This window comes from Pelobates fuscus, chromosome 2 (assembly GCF_036172605.1).
Source record: "Pelobates fuscus isolate aPelFus1 chromosome 2, aPelFus1.pri, whole genome shotgun sequence".
Classification (NCBI taxonomy): domain Eukaryota; kingdom Metazoa; phylum Chordata; class Amphibia; order Anura; family Pelobatidae; genus Pelobates; species Pelobates fuscus.
The window spans coordinates 435,066,840-435,092,347 of NC_086318.1; the positions used below are offsets into that span (position 1 = coordinate 435,066,840).

At 44.2% G+C, this 25,508-nt stretch overlaps 1 protein-coding gene across 3 annotated transcripts in view; it reads left to right on the forward strand.

Moving 5' to 3' along the window:
- RBKS (ribokinase) overlaps positions 1 to 25,508 on the forward strand; it is a 114,500-nt gene that overhangs the window by 54,065 nt on the left and 34,927 nt on the right. For all 3 annotated transcript variants that reach the window (XM_063444101.1, XM_063444104.1, XM_063444103.1), the window contains exon 8: positions 693 to 881. In XM_063444101.1, coding sequence (XP_063300171.1) covers positions 693 to 881 — 189 coding nt within the window. The remainder of the gene's footprint in view (positions 1 to 692; positions 882 to 25,508) is intronic.

The window sequence follows — 25,508 nt, forward strand, 5'->3', positions numbered from 1 at the left end:
TGTATTCAGCGGACTGTGTGTGTGTATTCATCAGTCTCTGTATTCAGCAGTCGTGTGTGTGTGTGTATTCAGCAGACTGTGTGTATGTATTCAGCAGACTGTGTGTATGTATTCAGCAGTCTGTGTGTGTGTATGTATTGCATTTGTTGGAGATACTAATAAATATAAGCTTAATTTTATCTATTCATATCATTATTTAAAATTTGTATCATTGAACTCTCTGTGTTCTTTTAAAACAAAAGTTATTAGTTCGGACAACAGTACGAGTTGTTTTTTCTAAACTTAAACTCAGTATTTGGGTTTAATTGCCGTGTTGGCACTTTAAGGAAAAAAAAGTTGGCATGTATTGCGGTTTGGGCACTCGGACTCAAAAAGGTTCGCCATCACTTGCATAAGATCTTGGCAGCAAACTCCTACTGAACCCTCATTCTAGTCTGACTTGACATTACATGGCAGCAGCCCACAACATTGAACCCAGCAAGTCTCTATAGTTTTAACTGTTTGATTACTGGAGAACGTGAGCCTCACATCACTCACCCTCCCAGCAAGCCAAGCACTTCATGTCATGCCTATCTCTCTCTTTTATATTTAAATATATATACACATATGTTAAGTGTGGGATATGCATATCTGTGCCAGTGCTACATGCAGAATTACACCGCAATATTTAACTCTTTCTTTTTATTTTTTAGGCAGAGATTTTAACCAGCGTTCCAGTTCACAGTTCCGATGATGCTGGTAAAGCGGGTTTGGTGCTCTTGGAAAAGGGTTGCAAAGTGGTTATTGTGACACTGGGAGGAGAAGGCTGTGTCATTGTTTCACAGGAGAAAACCCTCCCCCAGCACATACCTCCCAAAAAAGTTACAGCCGTGGACACAACGGTATGTCACTGTACACACGGGTCCTGCGTAGTGTTTCACAAGTATTTATATCTTACTCTTTTTATTAGATTCATTAATCTAAAGTCTTCTTTTTATAACAACGTCTTTCTTTTAAAGATGAGCTTCACTTGCAGAAAAATAATATATTCATTATTAGAGGATTGAAATTATGTTTATTTTTTTTGTAAATATATGTAATAATGTTTTTCAATGTTATAACATTCCCCATCCCACAATTTTTACTAATATGCATTTACATCCTCCAATTGCTTATTGGTTGGTCATGTTTCAAGTTGTTTTCCTACTGGTGCGGGGCTCTGTTGAGCAAAGGTCTCCACAATGAGAAACCTGTACTACATGTCACTAAAATAATGCATTACAGATAGGGAAGTGACAATTTGTCATTACATTTTTTTTACAGTAGACATTGTGCCTAAACATACAATGTATCAGAGAATATTAAAAGCATAGTGAATTCCATCAAATATCTACAAGACGGAGTCCCTTTCAGGTATAATTATACACTCTACTGGTGTAGTCATCAAATGTGTAGATTAAAAGATGTACAAATCCCGAACATGGCAGCTGTATTGGATGCAAGCTGAATTAAAATATTCTAATTTATCATCTATGTGAATCGCAGCAATGAATGCCCATGGCATTGGTGTGATAGGACAATGGATGCTCACTAGAACCGATCTTCTTGATGAAGTGACTAATTCTTCATAGAGTTAGGCTGACACGCTCAGTGCAGTCCTTCTGAATTTAGCTGCCAGTGTTGGCATTTCACATGGAGTTTTGGGTTTTGTTGTTCTGTCTGAAGATGGTACTTAACTCTGACACTAAATTTGCTGAACTGGTTAAACAACGTTTGTGTGATAAATTGGCTGTTTTATTGCTTTATTAAATAATATAGATTCCTGTCTTAGCAACACTCCATATTTCTGGTAAGTTTGTAACATGTCTCACTTACAGGTAAGTACTCATAGTCTCGTAGTTGTGGTCTGTACCTCTACATGCCATAGATAGGCTATATTCTAACAAGTACTACTGTGTACAAGGCAGATGGATTTCAGGAAGGAATTTAAACAGCACTTTATTATTATTATTATTATATGAAAGATCATCGGATTTAGCCATGGATCAGAAAGCTATTTGTGATATATCTGCATACTTTTTTCCAGTATAAATGAATGACCCCTTAAGCAGGCTACTGTGATACCCATCCTAAAAAAGCCACCCCTTGAACCATCTTCCACTTCCAATTATCGTCCCATATCCCTGCTTCTTTTTCCTCAAAGATTCTAGAAAGACTTGTCTTTACTCGTATGACTCACTTCCTAAATTCCAACTCCTTCATCGATCCTCTCCCCTCCACTCTACTAAGACTGATTTTATTAACGTTACAAATGACCTAATCACAGCTAAATCCAAAGGTCACTATTCCCTACTAATTCTTGACCTCTCTGCCGCCTTTGACACTGTTGATCATGTCCTCCTTCTCCAAACTTTTCAATCCCTCAGTCTCTGTGACACTGTCCTCTCGTGGTTCTCCTCCTATCTTTCCCAACGTTCGTGTCTCCTTTTCCAATGACACCTCTTCCTCTTGCCCTGTCTCATTTGAAGTCCCCCAAGAATCTGTTCTTGGTCCCCTTCTGTTCTCTCTTTATACTTGGCAAACTCATTAACTCCTTTGGATTCCGCTACCATCTGTATGCCGACGACACCCAGATATATCTCTCCTCCCCTGATCTCTCCCCCGCGGTCCTACAACGTGTCGCTTGCCTTTCTTCAATCCCTGATTTGATGTCCTCCCGCTTTCTGAAACACAATCTCTCTAAAACTAAGCTTCTTATTTTTCTCCCTCATGAGGCTGATCCGCCTCCTTTGCTTTCCCTACAATGGCACTTGCATCAGTCCGTCCTTGTAAGCTCGTTGTCTTGGTGTTATCTTTGATCCTGGCCTCACCTTTGCGACTCATATCCTGTATGTTGCTAAAACCTGTCGATTCCATCTTAAAAACATTGCCCACATCCGCCCCTTTCTCACGCAAGATGCTGCCAAGGAGCTTGTTCATGCTCTGGTAATCTCTCTCATGGATTACTGTAATTCTCTCCTAGTTGGTCTCCCCAGAAGCCATACTGCCCTACTACAGTCTGTAATAAATGCTGCTGCCAGGCTGATTTTTCTCACCTGTCTTTCCCATACTTTGCCCCTCTATCAATCCTTACACTGGCTTCCTGTATCATATAGGGGTCAATTCAAACTACTAACCCTTACCTATAAAGCTCTAACCAACTCTATCCCCTCTTACATTTCTTCCCTGATTCATAGATATGCCCCTTCTTGGTCTCTCTGCTCTACCGGTGACGTTCTCCTGTCCGCTGCTCGCACCCTTACTGCTAACTCGCGCTTGCAGGACTTCTCGCGGGCGGCTCCTTTCCGTTGTGACAGCCTGCCTACCGCCATCAGACTCTTCCCTAGTCTTCAATTGTTTAAAAAGTCCCTCAAAACACTTCTGTCCAGAGTAACTTATTTATACTTATCCATATCTGTCTCTCTTGCTCTCCTAAAGAGCCATACTCCACTCTCACCTCCAGCTCTGCTACTTTTCCATCTTGTTTGGTGGTGGTCACCCTTGCTGCCCTTTTGTGTTTTTGTACCCCATCTCCTCTAGACTGTAAGCTTGTTTGAGCAGGGCCCTCATCTACCTATTGTTCCTGTGTCACTGTGTAATTGTCTAATTTATTGTAAACTCCCCCCCTTTCATAATATTGTCAAGCGCTGCAGAATTAATTGGCACTATATAAATACCCAGTGGCGTACTAACGGGGAGGCGGCGGTCCACTCACTAGGGGAGTGCCATGACTGCCAGTGTCATGAGTCACCCCCCCCCCCCCCATCAATTCGTATAGTGTGCAAGGGGGGAGGGTGGCTGGTGTTTTTTTTTTTTTTAATTAAGGGGATGTGCAGGTTCTTTTTTTTATTGTTTATTAAGGGGGTTGTGCATGTTTTTTTTTTTTATTAAGGGGGGTGTGCAGGTTTTTTTTATTAAGGGGGTGTGTAAATTTTTTTATTTATTAAGGGGATGTGGAGGGTTTTTTTTTTATTAAGGCAGGTGTGCAGGTTTTTTTTTTTAAATTAAGTGGGGGTGTGCAAGGTGTTTTCATTATTAAGGGGGTGTGCAGGGCTGTATGAACTTTGTGTAGTGGGTGCAGAGTTTTTATGTGTAGGGGTGTATGGACTTTATGTGATGGGGTGCAGTGTTTTTTATATAAAGGGGGGAATGAATTTGATGTGTAGGGTGGGTGCAGGGTTTGTATGTGTGGGGGGTGCACAATTTTTATGTGCAACAAATATTCTTGAAAATGCTCTAGGTAGTGGTGCAAATGCTCTAGGTACGCCTCTGTATATACCAATAATAATAATAACCACTTGTTAATTGTACATTGCTGTTAATGAGAGCTATTTGTGTTACATAGAAACATAGAATGTGACGGCAGATAAGAACCATTCGGCCCATCTAGTCTGCCCAGTTTTCGAAATACTTTCATTAGTCCCTGGCATTATCTTATAGTTAGGATAGCCTTATGCCTATCCCACGCATGCTTAAACTCCTTTACTGTGTTAACCTCTACCACTTCAGCTGGAAGGCTATTCCATGCATCCACTACCCTCTCAGTAAAGTAATACTTCCTGATATTATTATTTTTTTTTTGTCAATCTCTTTTTATTGAAATTTTGTTTTTTCATACCCTTGCGGGTCAAGAATATTTTAAAATGTACATCAAACATAATCATGAAAACACAGTATGGCATGAACAATAGCATGTAAACGAAATCATGTACTAGAGAATTTGGGCCTGCAATGGTATGTTATCGTGAGTGTGTGAATTGCCTCGGGAGAATGGGCGAGTAACCATGATATGTGTGTAGTAACCCTCTTGGGTTCTGAGTTATGGCCTTCTTCTATGTGTACCCAGGGCCCTGGGGGGCCTGGGGGGGTACGTAGGTTTGGAGCGGTCGCTCCCTCTTGCCAGTGGGGGGAATGGGGTGAGCTAGGAGTGGCTCAAGGCCAGCAGATTGTGTATAGTTATAACTGTGCAACGTAGAACATGTGTGTTAAAGTCTCTGTTATTGGAATCAGGCATCAGGAGTAGGTCGCTTGTCAATGGCCTGGTTGGGTGCGGGTATGCCCAAAGCGTGGCCGAATGTCGGGAACTCCTCAAGTGTGGAGATTTTGTGAACAGTTCCGTGTCTAGTGACCACCAGGAATCTGGGTGACCTCCAATGGTATTCTATCCCCGCTTCTCTGAGGGTGCTGGTGACTTGGTTCAGCGATCTGCGCCATTGTAGCGTGGCTCTGGTGAGGTCTTGGTAGATGTTAAGCTGTGCGCCTTCAAATGTGAGTGGCGTCTTGCCCCGGAGAGCAGTCATCAGGATTCTTTTGTCTTGGGAGGTAGCACAGAGGACAATCACGTCTCGGGCCAAGTTTGGGGCTGTCCTGCCCGAAGGTGGCAGGCGGTATATCCCATCCGTATTAAATTTCTTGGCCTGTGTAGGTGGCAGGATGGTGGCCACGAGGCGTCTCAGGTAGTGAGGTAATTCGTCTGAGGAGACGTCGTCTGGTACTCCTCTTATTTTTATGTGATTTCGCCTTGTCCTGTCGTCGAGGGCGATATAGTGGAGGGAGAGTGCTTGCTGTTGATTCTGGAGTGCCAGTACTGTGTCCTGCAAGGTGGTTAGTCCCTGTTTGATGTCAGTAACATCGTTCTCTGTGGTCTGAACCCTGACAGCTATAGCCTGCACGTCAGACTTAATGGCTTCTATGCTGGTCGCCAAGAGGTTTTTGATTTCCCCAATTAGGTGTTGGAAGTCCCGCTGGGTGACTGGGGCAGACCCATCAGTGGTTCCCCCTGGTGTAGGTACCTGTTCTGGGGGTTGGGCATGTGGGCTGGGACCCCTGTGTACCTGTCAGGGTTTCTTTGCTGTTTTAAACAGCAAACCTTTCTGTTTCAGTGATTGAGTTTGCAGCTGCATTACTATGAGCTGCTTCTGCTTGTTGCCACGGTTACTCACCTGTGAGTAGTAATCAACCCTGCTGCTAATCAGTTCTGCCTATTTAAGCAGCTAAGCCCAGAACCTCCTTGCCCTTGCGTGGTTTCCTGTTTCCCAGAAGTCTCCTTGTTCCTGTGTTTCCTGTTTGATCCTGGTTCCTGACTCCGGCCTTGTTCCTGACTCCGCTGCTCTCCGTGCTCCTGATCCTGGCTTGTCTGACTACCCGCTCTGGTGACTGACCCCTGCTTGATTCCTGGACTTTGCTTTTGTTTATTATTTGTTATTTATTAATAAAGGTGTGTTTGCATCTACTTCTGTCTCTGTCTGGTTCCTGGTCCCTGACATTACGCAAGGGCCATGAATACAGATGGTACAGGCAAGACACCTATACCTAACCTGCTTACCCAGTGGGACCAGCAGAACCACCATTTGGACCAGTATGCCCATCTGGATCCAGTACCCGGCCAGCCTGCGATTGCGGCCGCCTCTGCCTCACTTCCTGTTCTAGCACCGGTTGTAGCCTCCAAACCTGTAGCGGCTAGAGAAATGACTGGGTCTGTCCCGCTCCCTCAGTATTTTGGGGGCAACCCAGCTCAGTGCAGAGAATTTATAAATCAAGTTAAAGGATACCTTGAAACCCTGCCCCAGGCATTTCCTACAGACAGTGACAAAGTTCACTTCATGATTTCTTTGCTGTCTGAAAAGGCCCTAGCTTGGGCAAAACCTCTCTGGGAGGCAGAGAGGCCTAATATTTACAATTACCCTGAATTTGTTGCATCCCTCAATAGGGTTTTTGATATTCCAGCTCGCTCCACCCCTACTGCCGAACTACTCATGTCTAATTCTCAGGGCACAAAAACTATTGTCGAGTATGCCAGTGAATTCCGTACCATGGCAGCAGAGGGTGGCTGGAACAACGAGACTCTCGTGGCTGCCTTTGCACAAGGTCTCTCCGATGTGTTTAAAAATGAGATTGCAGCCAGAGAATTACCTAAAGATCTCGAGGAACTGATATCATTTGTCACCCTCATTGACATCAGACTCCAAGAGAGATCCTCATCCAAGGAGCGCCTGCGGAGGCCTCTTGTAAACTTGGCACCGAGCTTTTCTTGCACACCCGAACCTCCCTCACCTCCCATGCCTCCTGGTCCTGAGTCCTCTGTCTGTGTGGAGCCAAAGCAGTTAGGCTTCTCACGCCTCTCGGTCGAGGAGAGAGCCTTTAGGAGGAGGGAGGGTCTGTGCCTATACTGCGGACACCATGGTCACTTGTTAAAATTTTGCCCGATTCGTCCGGCAAAGGGCCCGCACCCAAGATACTGTCAGGGGCAGATCTTGGGTGGTCTTTCTGCAGACCCAGAGATATGTGTGCGCAAACCCTTGGTGCCTGTTATCCTCTCCTGGCCTGATTCATCCATTGAAACCCGGGCGTTACTTGATTCTGGGGCCGCAGGCTTGTTTATAGATTGTGCATTTGCAGCAAAGCACCCTATACCCTTACAGTCTCGCAACTCCCCACTAGCCTTCGAAGCCATCGATGGCAGACCAATACAGCCAACCCACGTGACCCAAGAAACCGTGCCCATATCTCTGGCTGTAGGGGCTCTACATCATGAGACGACCCAATTCCAGGTCATTTCCTCTCCATATTACCAGGTTGTTTTGGGATACCCTTGGTTACAGAAGCATAACCCCACAATTGATTGGCGCAAAGCTGAGATATTATCATGGTCCCAGCAATGCACATTGTCCTGTCTCCAGAAACCGGTCAAAGTTTTGGGCGCATGTTCTGCCTCTTCCTTACCCGCTGAGTACCAAGAATTCCAAGATGTATTTGACAAGGGTCAAGCCAGCGTTCTGCCACCACACCGTCTGTATGACTGTGGTATCGAACTCCAACCGGGTACCAATCCTCCCCGGGGCCGGATTTACCCACTGTCTGTAGCAGAGAATCGAGCCATGGAGGAGTATGTTACCGATGCACTGTCTAAGGGTTTTATTCGGAAGTCATCTTCTCCTGCCGGGGCCGGCTTTTTCTTTGTAAAGAAAAAAGATGGCGAGTTGAGACCCTGTATCGACTATAGGGGTCTCAATCGCATTACTATTAAGAATGCCTACCCCATTCCATTAATCACGGAATTATTTGACCGCCTCAAGGGAGCAACGGTCTTCACCAAACTTGATCTGAGAGGGGCATATAATCTTGTCCGGATAAAAGAGGACCACGAATGGAAAACCGCATTTAACACCAGGAGCGGCCATTACGAATACCTAGTAATGCCCTTTGGTCTTTGCAATGCTCCGGCGGTTTTCCAAGAATTTATAAATGACGTCCTGCGAGATATGCTGCAGCAATGTGTGGTGGTTTATCTTGATGATATTCTTATCCATTCCATATCTCTCGAGAACCATCACGCAGACGTTTCTCGTGTTCTACAGAGACTTAGAGAAAATAGTCTGTTCTGCAAATTGGAGAAATGTGAGTTTCACTGCAAACAGGTTACATTCTTGGGATATGTTATCTCAGATACTGGATTCTCTATGGATCCGGAGAAACTTTCGGCTGTACTAAAATGGCCTCGACCTACGGGTCTTCGCTCTATACAACGGTTTCTGGGTTTCGCCAATTATTATCGGAAGTTCATACGCAACTTTTCTTCCTTGGTTAAACCTCTCACGGACATGACCAGGAGAGATGCTGATCCACAGCATTGGTCACAGGAAGCCATTACTGCCTTTGAGTCTCTCAAAGTCGCCTTTGCTGCTGCTCCTATACTGGCACACCCCAACCCTGCCTTACCATTCATTCTTGAGGTCGATGCGTCTGAGACAGGAGTGGGCGCCCTCCTGTCTCAACGTCCTAACCCAGAGAGCTCCAGGCATCCGTGCGGGTATTTCTCGAGGAAATTGAACCCGGCGGAATGCAACTACCAGATTGGTGATAGAGAACTTCTAGCCATAATTTTAGCTCTCAAAGAATGGAGGCACCTTCTTGAGGGTACTTCAGTGCCAATCCTCATACTCACAGACCACAAGAATCTAACATATCTTTCTGAAGCTAAGCGACTTACCCCCCGGCAAGCTAGATGGGCCCTCTTCCTATCAAGATTCAATTATGTGGTTTCTTACTTGCCCGGTACAAAAAACATTCGGGCTGATGCCTTGTCTCGACAGTTCTCCCCTCCATCTAGAGAGGAGATAACCCCTACTCCTGTGATTCCTCCGGACCATATACTGGCAACCATCCGTACTAACCTCACCTCACCCCTAGGCGAGGAGATTCTGGCTGCACAAAGTAATGCTCCTCCAGAGAAACCTAATGGCCGTTGTTTTGTACCTATTAACCTCCGTACGAAACTATTGAGTACATACCACGACCCCAAAGCAGCTGGACATCCAGGCAAAAACCAGTTAATCTGGTCCGTATCCCCGCAATTTTGGTGGCCTAGTCTCCGTTCGGATGTCACCGCTTTCGTAGCTGCCTGTCCTGTGTGCGCTCAAAACAAAACCCCACGACGCCCTCCAGTGGGTCTCCTGCAAACCATACCTAATGGTGAACGACCCTGGACCCACTTGTCCATGGATTTTTATCGTAGATCTTCCGGTCTCCCATGGCAATACAGTCGTTCTCATGGTTGTTGACCGATTCTCGAAGATGTCGCATTGCATTCCCTTGAAAAAACTACCAACTTCCCAGGAACTTGCAACAATTTTTGGTCGGGAGATCTTTCGTTTGCATGGGTTACCCAAAGTGATAGTCTCAGATAGGGGTAGCCAGTTCGTGTCCAGATTTTGGAGAGCTTTTTGTACGCAAATGGGAATTCAGCTTTCCTTCTCCTCGGCCTACCACCCGCAATCCAATGGTGCAGCGGAACGAGCTAACCAAACACTGGAACAGTTTCTGCGTTGCTACATTTCTGACCACCAGAACAACTGGTCTGATCTGCTACCCTGGGCGGAGTTTGCCCACAATAGTGCGATTAATGCCTCCTCCCGGCTATCCCCGTTCCTGGCAAACTATGGGTTTCAACCGTCCATGTTGCCTGATACGTTCTTGCCACAGGAGATACCGGCATTGGAGGAACATCTCAGGGAACTCCGTTCCACTTGGGTGCAGGTTCCGAGTTCTTTGCAACGCGCAATGCAGAACTACAAACTCCAGGCCGACCGCAGATGCCTTCCTGCACCTACCTATCAGGTCGGAGAGAGGGTCTGGCTGTCTTCCCGCAACCTACGCCTCCGTGTTCCCGCACAAAAACTGGCACCCCGATACGTTGGGCCATTTCGTATACTTCGAAGGGTTAACCCTGTAGCTTACGCACTTGACCTTCCTGCTAACATGCGCATCTCAAATGTTTTCCATGTTTCCCTCTTGAAACCGTTGGTTTGTAATCGCTACACCACCTCAGTTCCACGTCCTGTCCTGATTGACAATCATGAGGAATATGAAATACGCAGCATCATTGACTCACGGGTCTTCAGAGGACAGATCCAATACTTGGTGCACTGGAAAGGATAAGGTCCAGAGGAACGCTCCTGGGTTCCAGCCTCTGATGTCCATGCACCATCCCTCCTTCGTTCCTATCACGCCCGCTTCCCCATGAAGCCCGGACCCACCAACAGAGATGGGGGGAATCGTTGAGGGGGAGGTACTGTCAGGGTTTCTTTGCTGTTTTAAACAGCAAACCTTTCTGTTTCAGTGATTGAGTTTGCAGCTGCATTACTATGAGCTGCTTCTGCTTGTTGCCACGGTTACTCACCTGTGAGTAGTAATCAACCCTGCTGCTAATCAGTTCTGCCTATTTAAGCAGCTAAGCCCAGAACCTCCTTGCCCTTGCGTGGTTTCCTGTTTCCCAGAAGTCTCCTTGTTCCTGTGTTTCCTGTTTGATCCTGGTTCCTGACTCCGGCCTTGTTCCTGACTCCGCTGCTCTCCGTGCTCCTGATCCTGGCTTGTCTGACTACCCGCTCTGGTGACTGACCCCTGCTTGATTCCTGGACTTTGCTTTATTTATTATTTGTTATTTATTAATAAAGGTGTGTTTGCATCTACTTCTGTCTCTGTCTGGTTCCTGGTCCCTGACAGTACCTTCATGGTGTCCTGCTCCGCTGTTCCCGCCATTGTGGCTGGCGGCCTGTGTTGTTGCAGCATGGTGCTGATATCCCTGGACCCTGAGGCAGTCTCCGGTGGGGGTTTCTGGGACCGGCGGCCCATTTCTGCCCAAGTGTGTAGGGGTGCCGTATGGGGATCGTCCCCTGCTGAGTCCTCAGGCTGATCGAGGCCGTCGAGGAATGCCGCCCAATCGAGGGCTGCAGCCGGCTTGTAGGCCGCAGGTCTGCGTTTCCGGCGGTTCACCCGTGCCGGGCACACAAACGGCATGGGAGGTGGTAGGGGAGAGTGCCAATGATGCCCCTGGTCAGGAGTGGGTGAGTTGGGGGTGTTAATCCCCACTTGTCGGGTTTTTTGCGGGTTGCGGTCGGGAGCTGTGCTGAGGTGCGACCGCTCCGGCTCGTGGTCAGGCTCCGCCCCCACTTCCTGATATTATTTTTAAACCTTTGCCCCCTCTAATTTAAGACTATGTCCTCTTGTTGTGGTAGTTTTTCTTCTTTTAAATATAGTCTCCTCCTTTACTGTGTTGATTCCCTTTATGTATTGTGTTGCCCTCTATATATTTGTGTAGGGTGGTGCCATGGAAACAGGAGGGGGGGTTGCTGGAAGAAAGGTGAGTGCACAGCACAAAAAGCATAAGGCAGGAGAACGCAGGGTAAGAGATTTAGGGATTGAAGTGACCACAAGTGAAAGATTTCGTAAAGTCTAAGAAATCAGTACACTGGTGATAAGACACATGAAATTAGCAGTATGAAGGTACTGAGACCTGGGTGCTGGGGAGATTCTGGGTTAGACTCATAGAATTGGCATACTGAGGAAACTTGGGGTAAGAGACCTGGTTTCGGAATAGACTCTGGGTAAGAGACCTGGGTGCTGAGGAGTCCTGGGATAAGACACCTGGGTGCTGAAGAGACTCTGAGAGCTGAGGATATTTGTGGTAAGAGACCAGGGTGCTGAGGAGACACGGGGGAAGAGACCTGGGTTCTAAAGAGACTATGGGTAAGCGACCTTGGTTCTAAAGAGACTATGGGTAAGAGACCTGGGTTCTAAAGAGACAATGGGTAAGAGACCTTGGTTCTAAAGAGACTATGGGTAAGATACCTTGGTTCTAAAGAGACTATGGGTAAGAGACCTGGGTTCTAAAGAGACTATGGGTAAGTGACCTTGGTTCTAAAGAGACTATGGGTAAGAGACCTGGGTTCTAAAGAGACAATGGGTAAGAGACCTTGGTTCTAAAGAGACTATGGGTAAGAGACCTTGGTTCTAAAGAGACTATGGGTAAGATACCTTGGTTCTAAAGAGACTATGGGTAAGAGACCTTGGTTCTAAAGAGACTATGGGTAAGAGACCTGGGTTCTAAAGAGACTATGGGTAAGAGACCTGGGTTCTAAAGAGACTATGGGTAAGAGACCTGGGTTCTGATGAGACTTGAGGTAATAGACATGGGTGCTGAGGAGACTCTGTGCAAGAGACATGGGTGCTGAGGAGACCTGTGATAATAGATGTGGGTGCTGAGGAGACTTGTGATAAGACACCTGGGTGCAGAGGAGACTCTGGGTGCTGAGGATACTTTTGATAAGAGACTCTGGGTGCTGAGGAGACAGGGTAAGGTATAAGGGTGCTGATGAGACTCAAGGTAAAATAAGTGGGTGCTGAGGAGACTCTGGGTAAGAGACATGGGTGCTGAACAGACTCGGGCTAAGAGACCTGGTTTCTGATGAGCCTTTGGGTGAGAGACCTAGTTTCTGAGGAGCCTTTGGGTGAGAGACCTAGTTTCTGAGGAGACTCTGGGTAAGAGACCTGGTTTCTGAGGAGACTCTGGGTAAGAGACCTGGTTTCTGAGGAGACTCTGGGTAAGAGACCTGGTTTCTGAGGAGACTCTGGGTAAGAGACCTGGTTTCTGAGGAGACTCTGGGTAAGATACCTGGTTTCTGAGGAGACTCTGGGTAAGAGACCTGGTTTCTGAGGAGACTCTGGGTAAGAGACCTGGTTTCTGAGGAGACTCTGGGTAAGAGACCTGGTTTCTGAGGAGACTCTGGGTAAGAGACCTGGTTTCTGAGGAGACTCTGGGTAAGAGACCTGGTTTCTGGGGAGACTCTGGGTAAGAGACCTGGTTTCTGAGGAGACTCTGGGTAAGAGACCTGGTTTCTGAGGAGACTCTGGGTAAGAGACCTGGTTTCTGAGGAGACTCTGGGTAAGAGACCTGGTTTCTGAGGAGACTCAGCGTATGAGACCTGGTTTCTAAAGAGACTCAGGGTAAGAGACCTAGTTTCTGAGGAGCCTCTGGGTAAGAGACCTAGTTTCTGAGGAGACTCAGGGTGCTGAGGATACTTGTGGTAAGAGACCTGGGTGCTGAGGAGACAGGGGGTGAGAGACTTGGGTGCAGAGGAGATTGAAAGGTCAGGGAAATTATTGCAATAGACTGGCTGTCTGGGAGTAAGACCATAGAACTTGAGAGAAAGATAAAGCATGGCTTAGACTACAAGTCCTGCTTGTGAGGGTCTTCAAAATTATTTGAGGTTTTAAAGGGGGCTTTTTTTTCAAGATGTGTATAGATTATTAGTCTAGAATAAAACTGATTATATGTGCCAGGTTTGTTTAGTCCCAGCCAGATAAACTTTCTAAGTAGGTCCTGATTTTGCAACTTTCCTGTGAATGTTGGTTTTGCAAACGTTAATAAAATTGTACATTTCCATCTATGGTCACAAAACCGGCACAGAGGGGTCTATTTACTACTCACGTTCACTCAGAAAACAACGTTTTTGGGGTTAAAATTAGACAATTATCGATACACTTGGTTATGATGGTGATCTTGACGGTAGTGCTCCCACATCTTCTGAAGTTTACCATGACTGTCACTGTCCTGGAATCAGCATTTATATGGTTGCAGCTCTTTTATGAAAATGATAAAGTTGTAATAATCTTAATTTTGTGATTGTCCATCCCTCTTGCCTGGTAACATTCAGGTAAAATGTACTCCTCTCCTTTCCAACGGCAGGACTTCTTCTCACAGTTTGCAATTCCTAATGCGTCGATGTCAGCGAGCTGCTACAACGCTCACAAACTTCGGTTATGGAGACAAGCGCCCTTAGTGGCTGCCCGGAAGATAGCCCTTTAATCATTTACAAAACAGCAATGTTTTACATTAAATGGTTAAAAACACAGCATTACTGCACCCAGACCACTTCATTGAGATGAAGTGGTCTAGGTGACTTTAGTGATTCACTAAATAAAATAGGGGCGGAGTAAATAGGGCTTGGCCTGTAATGAATGAAAGATAAAAAATCTATTACCTATTAGAAACAATATAAAATTATAAAACAGAAGAGCTACATTATAGTACAGTAAATGTGTAAATTCCTTGTAAGTCATTAAAAATAAATCAAATGACCCCCACATTAGTACAAGGGAGGTTTATTACCAAACCCATGTCCCCGCTGGGGGTACATTGTGTATCCGCACATAGCCCCCACTATAATTACGGGGTGGACAAAGTTCTTTTCAATTTGGGGTAGTGGATATTGAAATTAATGTCATGGTTGGACAAGTTCTGCTCTGCTTGAATAAATAGTAAGAATCTAAATGATTTGGAATGAAGGTCCCCTATTCTGGTTCCTTTACTACTGCCAGTCACCCTGTTTTCCAGTGCCTACTGATAAGCAGCTTCCAATGATGGGCATTCAGGGCCACATTAGCTTTCTGAGAGTTTTAATCTGCAGCAACAGCAGGGTGTTGGTAAATCTAATTTTGATATGTTACAGAATAACCATAACCACAGAATGTAGCCTTGGCTTCATCCACAAGGCAGCCCTGCCTGCTTCCAGTAATGTTCCCACCTCCTGCCTTCTGTCTGACAGTTGGACAATTTCACTTGCCTCCAGCATTGTGGTTTGGTTTCTTGGAATTTTTAGGAATTTGTTATCAATCAGATAAGATGTTACTAGGGCAGGTATCGACCATTCCAACACACCCTGTTACACAGCTGCAGGAGCCACGGATGATCTCTGTGACCTGATCATATTTCACCATCTAATGCTTTGTGAAAATGTGCTCTCCTGACTTCAAAATGTATTAATCCAGTGTTTGTGTGCAGTGCCTGGTATTACTGAGCGGCATACAATGACTAACACTGAGCTCTCTGTCTTTACATACATCCTTATTATGTTTATTAGACTTCTACAGGAACGTTTTCCAAAATTCAAACTTGGTTCAAGTTGTCCGTTTGTTTATGCCGTTAGGTTTGCGGAATTTGATCTATGGCAAAATATTCTGGGAAACATTCGGACAAACCAAAAAAGATATCTGATAGCTCTGAATTGTTATTATTTTATCATTATGAGAAAGTAATATTCTGGGTACTGAAGCTTGTTTTCTCCTGTAGTTGCTGTGTGCAGTGAATTACTTAGAACTGTATCTGTTATTATATTTGTTTCTGTTGTAGTGCCAATTGTTTTGTTGTTTGGTGGTGGTGTATTTTTTAGCTATATTTTACTGCACTAGAAGCAGTTAAATGATAAAAAGTTAAAGCGTAGTGTAATAGTCCTGTTTTGTTATAAAATTACAGAGTTCACTTCTGAACACCTGAATAACAGTTAGCTGAAAGTAGAGCCATTGATATCTCTCCTCTTCCAAATTGCTAATTTTAATGGAGTTAGGAACAACTGCAGGTCATCCACAGCTGACCACATAGAAAAACTGGCTGATAAACCCCGTGACTGATTGGCATTCTTGGGTTATTCAGTTGTTTTGATTGCTCATATCCCAAAAAAAGAATAGCATGCTTTGTATTTTACCAATTCTGCAGCTAAATCGGGGTACATTGAGTTGCAGAGTTTGTCTGGAGCAAGATCAAAATTCAATCCATTTCTAGTTTGTTAAATAGTAGTTCCATTCAATTTTAAATGAATTGTAGCGCTACAAATTCCAAAACTTTTTATATTTAGAATCCTGTTTTTTGTTTGTTTTGTTTTTACTTAAAGGGGAACTGTCAATTTCCCGGATTTTGATATTATGTTAATTTATCTCCATATTTAAGAAATGTGTTTGTGAGTTAAGGAAAATCAAATTAAATGTAGAAATCCAATCTCATTCTTAATGCTGATTTTCAATGCTTTATTCAGGGGAATCTTTAGAAAAGTAACAGTTCCCCTTTTGTATGTTATAATAAGCACTTTGAACTCTTTTATTTTTGGGTGATTACTCACCAATTGTCAAGTTGTTGCATTCCTAGAATTTGGTTTAATTTGTAGCATCGTGAAATGCCGCAGGCTTTAATGCGCAGTGAATTCAGTGACTGCCTTATGCAAGGTGTCCAGAGTTAAGACCCCACTGATTTCATAATAATTCCTCCCAATAAATAAATATCTCTCAGAAACCCTGTGATTCTTCAGAATTTAAGGTGAAAATGCACACCGGGGGATGTCTTACCTGTGAGATTGTCTAAATTGACCTCTTACCTGAAAGCAAGCGTTAATGGAGAGTGAAATATGCCGGCATTTCTTCTACCTAGGGCTGTTCTAAGCCAACAGTTTATATGATTATTGTGATCTTGCTTTTCTTGTAGCGGTGAATTTCTGTGATGTCATGTATGTTCGTTCTATGGCAACCTTCGGCACCCCAGATGTTGTGGACTACAACTCCCTTGATGCTTTGCCAGCATTATGGCTGTAAGAGCATTATGGGAGATCTAGTCCAAAACATCTGGAGTGCTGAAGGTTGCCTGTCCCTGTACTAGACTATGGGACATTGCACCAGAATGTTGTGTCCTGCAGGAACAATAACCACATCATGTCTCCATACCTCTGTGGAAAGGATCCTCGGATCTCATGTTTTGCCTTCCGTCACTAATTCACTTTTCATGATCTTGCACAAACATCTGCCAAGCTGAGTTATCGTGACCGTGAAGTGAACCATGGTACAGGCTCCTGGAGAGTTCACTCATCTTGAACTTGTAGACTCCGCAATGAACTGAGCAGGTAGGAAGGTGCAGCCAGGAGTGAGATGATAAATATCGATGTCATCAACTCAACAGTGAACTCTAGAAAGCTTGGAGTTTGGTGGTCAGATCTCTGTCTATGTAGGCACCCTCATTTTAACACTCTGAGCGCTGTATCAGGAATATATTTCCTCTGGTGCACTTTATACTGTAGTCTCCAAAACCATAGCCTTTACATACTATACTATAAGTGCCAGGAATACAAAGCCGTATTCCTGTCACTATAGTTCCTCTGCCTCCTCCCTCCCCCCACACAGGTGAATAAATAGTTAAAAAGTGGGTGCTAAAAAGCAGGTGCTAATGCACAGAAAATGCAGCAGACAAATTAGACCTCCCCAGAGGAAAGCATTGAATCAATGCTTTCCTCTGGGGGAAAATCTGATGCTGGATGTTAGCACTAAGTGCAAAAGGGACACTGCACCCAGACCTCTTCAATGAGCTGAAGTGGTCTATGTGCCTACAGTGTCCCTTTAAAGAATGTTGCTGTCTTTTCCTGGAGCAGCTTCTTGTACAGATTAAAAAAACTGAGCTAAAATACAAACAATTCAGGGTTTTTTTCATGGCCTGGTAAATTTAATTGTAAAACAATATTCCTTGATACCTGTGTATAAACCGAGGAAACAATATAATATTATCCTTAGAATTGTCTTCCAATCCATGGGCAGACTGCCAGCTTTATATCAGAAAGTTTAATACCAACTAGTTGGTTGACCTAAAGCTGTAGTGGCCTCAAGGCCACAAATTATCTGCATTTCAAGTTAATGCACATTAGAATGTCCAAGGTACATTAAAGAGGCTTACATAGAAAACACCTAGTGAGATCAGGACTGTGTTTCTGCCTAATCTACTGGATATGCTTTACACAGGCAAAATTCTAAATCACATGGTGGCAAGAACTAATGGCCACAGTCCTGCAAATCCCAGCAGTCATCCTTGCCAGCCCATCCTGGCCAGGTCCCCAGCATCAGTCTGTGATTACCTCTGATACTATGAGATTGGTATTTTATTTTTCCGCTAAATGTAAACACACCTAGCACAGCTTGGGACGTTTGAGAAAGAAAGGCTTTATCGAGTGCGTGACAATGTGAGTCATGTGGTGGCCCCCTCATTCACAAATAAAGCCTTCCTTTGTGGACAGGCCATAGATGTGATGAGAAGGTATCTGTGCTGTAAGTCTGCAGCCACTGTAAATAATCACCATCTCATTCACGGCTTTCCACTAAATCACAGGGGGGATTCCTGCTTAGACACAGGTGACTCAGTGAGGGATTTAAATAGCTTTAAATAATGGCACACTAGGAACACCGTACATCTCGCCATGGGAACTACTGGACTGAGCGCATTCGGTTCCAGGGTAGGATTTCATACACCTCTGTCTCTCAAAGGGTTACAAAATAATATCTGCTACATGGACTGTCTTCTTTTCATTTGTTCTAAGAGTACAGTGGGTGATTAAAAACATATTAACCAAATAATCAACTTTTCAACCCAAATGTTTAAGGTTTGGGTTTTTTTGTTTTTTTTTGGTTAGTGTTTCTTGATTTATTTATTTTTTGTGATTTTTATTTTTTAAAAATAGTTTTTTGTGGTTTAACAGTTCTGGCTTCAGGGGCTGAAAACACATACCTCTAGTAATGACGAATCACACTTGTTTTTTCGTGGATCAGCAAAAACCAAGATTGCGGTTCAAACCCATATTATCAAATTCCAATGTTTAATAATGCAATCGCTTTGGATTGAGCAATCCGTACAAAGGAGCTTTTGTCTGCCAGGCGCTTCTCACCAGCGAGGAATTGAACGATGCAGATGGCAGTAGACAGATGAAGTGTTTTGCGGTGTGTAATTAGAAATACAACTTCAGATTGCACTAAATCTTATGTTCAAACCATTCACCGCAGGATCTGAGAGCATTGTCCTCTGGAAATATTCCTAGACAGGTGTTCCAAAGCCGTAAAGACATGCTAGCCCCTCCTGATGTATTACAAATGACCTGCCACCTTAAAAAAAAAAAAAAAAAGTACTTTAACCCATTCACTGCCAAGCTCAAGCATAGCATACATTGATTTATTATATATTTATTTCAGGCAGGTTTTGATATATTATCATAGAAGGTGAATGTGTTTTAATAAATGTATATATGTGACAAATTAGATACATTAAAATGGCTAAATATGACAATGGGTGTTTGTAAGGGAACTGATAACATTTCTGGAAATACTGCTCCCTAAAAATGTAACCAGAACATGGAAATAACCATGGCTATTCACTAAACATACCTTTCTTCAATCTCTTTATCTTCTCCTCCGCCCTCTCAATCTGTTATTCCTTTCTCCTATTTTGATCCTTTTCTCCTAAAATACATAAGCCTTATGTATTTTTCCTCCATTTGATAAAACTTAACAAAGGCGGTGCTAACTTTGTCAACAGAATAAGGCATTGTTTTATTCATTGTGAGATAATATCTACGCAAGCTCCACGGGATCCTACATAGACATCATTGCTGTACTCTAGTAGTGCATGCGCAAAAGTACCCCATTGACATGGGCTCCTGGCAGATGAAGTGCCAGGAGCTGAAAAAAGAAAATGGCAGCACCCACGGGGATCAACATCAGGTAAATATATCTACCCTCCGCTACACCCCTCCTCCCCCCCCCTTCCAGGCCATTGCAAACCAAGCAGCGATGTCACCATCATTACAAACAGTTTCACCAATCATCCGTTCTGTGCTGGGCATGGCAGGCTGGTATTGTAGCCACTGTATTGTAATTGGTGTGAGTTATATGTAAAGTTGGACAAAATTAATATTCTAATGCAGAAGTAGAAACCTCCGGTTTAGCAACATCTGTGACGAGTGGCTGGGCTGCAGGCTCCCTAGGGACCAATGAAAATGTAAAATCATTAAAAAAAATGGACTGATTCCTTAACAGTGCGTTGGCACCCTTACCACCAGCATGGTGCTCAGCGTGCCCCTTTAAGGTGTCTATTTCATCATGTCTCTTGTTTTCCTAGGTTTTATTTCTGTGCTCTTGTATTGTGTTGGTATAAAGATGACTTGATGGAGCATTGTACTTAGAATAAAAAGGGATAAAACGCAACCAATCACACAGCGGAGGTGCCTGGGAACGGCAGGGGCATAGCTGGGTATCTCCATTTATAGCGACATTTGGTGCAAGTGTTTTATCATCTTTGGTTTGTTTGTTAGTAAAACTGTGTGTTTGTTTTTTATTTTTTTGTATTCTATTGTTTTTCTTTTGGCTTATTTAATTAGATAAGAACTTCAATTAAGTACAAAATATATATATATATATATATATATATATATTTAAAACTAATTTAGGACTCTTCCCCTTAAATCTTATTAAAGCAAGGGACTATTTAGGGACAGGTTAAAGTACGCCGATGCACACCCTGATAAACAATAGAAATGAGCAACCTTTCAGTAAAAAACAAAAAAAAATCTCAGGCCTTCCCTGGCAACATTAGGCCAGTTGGCAAGTATTGTTTGATTATTCAGTACAGTACCTTCGATGGACAGCAGTAAACCTTGTGTCTTTTTTTTTTTTTTTGAGGGGGCAGGGGGGACAAAATCCATTCATCTGACTCTTTGCAAAAAATGCAGGATCTTTTGTTTTGTTTTTACTATTTGTTCTTTAGTTTGCATTTTTAATTCTTTGAGTGTCACTGTGGTTAGCCTGCAGGAAACCAAACCCTCTCAGATTTTTTTCATGCTTGCTAATAAATGCAGAATAAGATTAAATCCATTTAGTGGTATTTGGAATTCCGTGTGTCATGTCCCCCTACCTTCAGAATCTTTCCTGTGCTCACTTGGAATCAAAACTCAGCTCTCCCATGCTGTGTTAGGAGGTTACGGGACCTCAGAGTCCTTGTGGGAGGATTGCACAGGGATCTGTCAGGAATGGGTCAAAGGAAATTGGTCTAAGAAAAGAAAATGAGCTTAGTGAGGAAGTAGCCACCTGATTCCAGACGTGCAGGGCGGCCTCCAGACTGTCCCAGGGAAGGTCGGTCTCCAAGGACCACACAGACATAATTAGTCTCATCCTAACCTAGGACATCACTTTTACTGCTGTAGATCCTCCAGCAGCAGGCCAAACTCTTGGATTTCTGAACTTCGCTCTAAAAGCCAATAAAATGACATGAACAGGCTTCCTGGGCATACACCAGGCTTATTAATGGTGTGGCGAGAGCATTAACTGTGTTGATATATACTACAAACAACCCTTTTAAAAATTCTTTATTTATTCGAAGAGGCAGCAAAGAACATGAGTAGCATATTCAACTTGGACTTTTGTGTACCTTTATTTTACAGAATTAATAGATTACAAAATAATTAATATTTCCAGCTTGCAACTACATAACAGTAAACATTGTCGTTGTCTTAGGCTGAGCTGGCAGTTAGAAGACTCCCACCCCTCACCTCAGACTGGGTAACTCTCCCACCCCTCACCTCAGACTGGGTAACTCTCCCACCCCTCACCTCAGACCGGGTAACCTTCCCACCCCTCACCTCAGACCAGGTAACCCTCCCACCCCTCACCTCAGACCGGGTAACTCTCCCACCCCTCACCTCAGACCGGGTAACTCTCCCACCCCTCACCTCAGACCGGGTAACTCTCCCACCCCTCACCTCAGACCGGGTATCTCTCCCACCCCTCACCTCAGACCGGGTAACTCTCCCACCCCTCACCACAGACCAGGTAACTCTCCCACCCCTCACCTCAGACCGGGTAACTCTCCCACCCCTCACCTCAGACCGGGTAACTCTCCCACCCCTCACCTCAGACCGGGTAACTCTCCCACCCCTCACCTCAGACCGGGTAACCCTCCCACCCCTCACCTCAGACCGGGTAACCCTCCCACCCCTCACCTCAGATCGGGTAACCCTCCCACCCCTCACCTCAGACCGGGTAACCCTCCCACCCCTCACCACAGACCAGGTAACTCTCCCATCCCTCACCTCAGACCAGGTAACTCTCCCACCCCTCACCTCAGACCGAGTAACTCTCCCACCCCTCACCTCAGACCGGGTAACTCTCCCACCCCTCACCTCAGACCAGGTAACTCTCCCACCCCTCACCTCAGACCGGGTAACTCTCCCACCCCTCACCTCAGACCGGGTTACCCTCCCACCCCTCACCTCAGACCAGGTAACTCTCCCACCCCTCACCACAGACCAGGTAACTCTCCCACCCCTCACCTCAGACCGGTTAACTCTCCCACCCCTCACCTCAGACCAGGTAACTCTCCCACCCCTCACCTCAGACCAGGTAACTCTCCCACCCCTCACCTCAGACCAGGTAACTCTCCCACCCCTCACCTCAGACCAGGTAACTCTCCCACCCCTCACCTCAGACCAGGTAACTCTCCCACCCCTCACCTCAGACTGGGTATTCCCCCAACCCTCAGCTAAGACCGGAAACCCTCCCACCCCTCACCTTAGACTGGGTAATCCTCCGAGGGCGACTTCATCTTCTGATATTTATTCACAGAATTTTGGACAATAGCTTAAGCTTATCCATCACATACTTAACCCTTTTGAATGCAAGCAGTAAATAAATTCTGGCACAACACATTTTGGAGGCGCACATCTGAATGTGAGAGTATCCAGTTTAGTTGTTTGATAAATCTCCACCATTGTGATATGTTTAAAGTGTTCTATCCTAAAAAGTGGTGCAAAAATGCAAAGGGTAGAAGTCACCAATGGAATAAGTCTGCTGGTTCCCCTGGTGATTGCTCCACTTCTTGTATTTTAGGCCACATTTTTGAAGCTAGCACTTTAATGGCTGTTGTTGCATCAGAGAACAAAGAATTATGTGGAGTGCACAGTTTAGTCTCATGTGTCTGCTCTGTATTTCTATATACTGCATTCTCAAAATGTACGACTGGCATTAACATTCCCTGCGAAATCCGTTATCGGATGGTAAGATCTAAGCTTTATTTCCAGTTTGGAGGATGGGTTTTCAATATGTAAGTCCAATGAGGGATTAGGATCCAACCTTATAGTGGTATATATGGAACTGAACTAAGAATATATAGGTAATAGATACTCCCTTATTTGCTATCCGTATGTGGGAATGCCATATTAAATGATACGAAATTAGGGAGCTATCATGCAAACATACAATCACGGACATACACGCATCAGACAGACACACATAATACGACATACACACACACAATAACAGGCATACACACACACACATATCCACAGACATGCGCACACTGATAACCATAGACAAGCGCACACGGGGACATTGGCACATAATTACACACACACATAATCACAGACACATACATAATCACACACATAATCACAGACCTACGCACATTGTCATAGACACATTTGTAAGAAATGATGACCCTCTTACAAGGATATTCTTTTAAGGAATGTGTGACAAATAAGACATAAACACAAGTGTATAATAAAATGTATTGTAAATATTAATTTAAGGATACTGTTAGATTTTAAAAGGATATACACATTACACACTATACATTATATACAGTACATAATCAAAAGATGCATTAAAAAAGGCATTTCAATTGAGGTCTTCCCCTTGTGCCTTCATTTGGTAGTAATCTGGGACAGCCACCTGTGCTTGCTGTGCTCTCCTCTCCAAAAGAGACCAAGAAAGAGAGAGAGATACTTCCTTGGATGTTGTCCTTTTAAAGACTGATTCTTGGAGTAATAAACTACAAGTCCCAGAATCCCTTTTCCCAACCAAAAGTGGTTTATCCCGCCCTCTTTCTCCAGAGCGTTCCTTCTTTACGCAAGTCTTTCCCTTTGACCTCTTCCCTCCAGCTATACTGTAACAATGTGAAAGAAGTGACCAGTTAGGGTTGGTTTCTTGGTAGTTTGGACAGCTTGGGAAAACACGCACTTCCATGGCTACACCTAGATGTTAATTACTTTGGTCTTCTGATAACATACATGGAATACTGGAAGGATGTAAGCTTTTGTTTTAGCTGGATGTTGTAAAATGCAACTGAAAGCTTTGATCCTTATCACACTGTTATCATGTAAATGCCCCCAACTTGTGAAACCAGTCACATACACAGAAAGTTAGATACAATATTGCAGTTTGTCATATCAATTTCTTACACATTCATACACACAGACACATTTTGTATTATTTATTTTAAGATCTGCCCAGCCTCACCACCTTTCTCTGGAGTGCTGGAGTGGATCCTGTTGGCCAGTGGTTGCTGCTGGGATTACTGTGCTCTCCCTGCACAGGTCACATGTGCGCCCTCTTGTGTTGCTGATGCTGGGATGACTTCATACCCGAGTTAACAGCACATTGCAGGCTGCATTAGGGAGCTGTGCAGGGAGAGCATAGAATGTACAGAGCTCCCTTGCCGCCTGCACTCCTTTTCCAAACACCAGTATATTTTGGAAAAGTAGGCACATGCTGTGTGGGAAGGCAAGTGCCTACCCTGCCAAGTACAGTTAGTAGCCTATAGTGCCCCCTCCCAGCACTGGTGCTATAGGCGGAGGGCACGCAAGGGTGCAATAAATAATCTAGGGGCAATTCCTTAGCTATACCAACAGCAATTCATTTGCCACAGTAGCAGTGAGTAGCTGGGGCTGCTGGCGTCCATGGACCCTCATTCTGTGTTAAACTATTCAAGAACCGTGAAACGGTGTCAGGGATCTTCAGGCACCATAAACACTCCTATGAGATAAAGTGGTTATGTAGCCTAAACTGTGCCATTTATAAATAATATTGTGACCTCTACAATGTCCAATTCTTGGTCAGCTTTTGTGAGAAATTGCGGCAAATGGGTTAGCACTAAATTCTATTACTTGACACTATCCTTCATTACCCAGATCCTGATATTAAACTAAATCTCTGATTAGAATTAAACATTTACATTGAAAGAAATCTAGAACTCCCTTATAGTGCTGTATGTGTGTTTAATGAGCGCTTGTTGCTCGGTATCAGATGAGGTGATACAGGGCTAGCGTTTTAACTGCTGGTTAAAATGCGATGCCCAGGATAAACCAGATCAAATGGAAAACACTGAATATTACACGCACATAACAGCAAATGAGTTTGTTATTTAAATAACATACTATGCTGTAAATGTGTGATTCTTCTCTTTCTGTCTTGAAAATGATGTCCATGGCGTTAGGTTGAATTGTCCCTTGGGTTATATCATTACTTCAGTGACTCATGCTTCAACTGTTATATCGTACATGATAAAATCACTTTCTATAGACTTTTCACAATTTTCTCTGCTCTGAGCAATGCAGCGTGGTTACTGTAAATAACGGATTTGGGGCAGTTCTCGTCCCCCAGCGAGGACACTTATTTTGGTTGTTACGGATTTCATAACCATAACCACTGCTGTAAACCGTTCATACAGGTTTAAATTACACTACTGCCTGACTGAGCATCATGTGAATTGGAGTTCAGACATATCTGAAAGTCCACACTTACCAGCATTG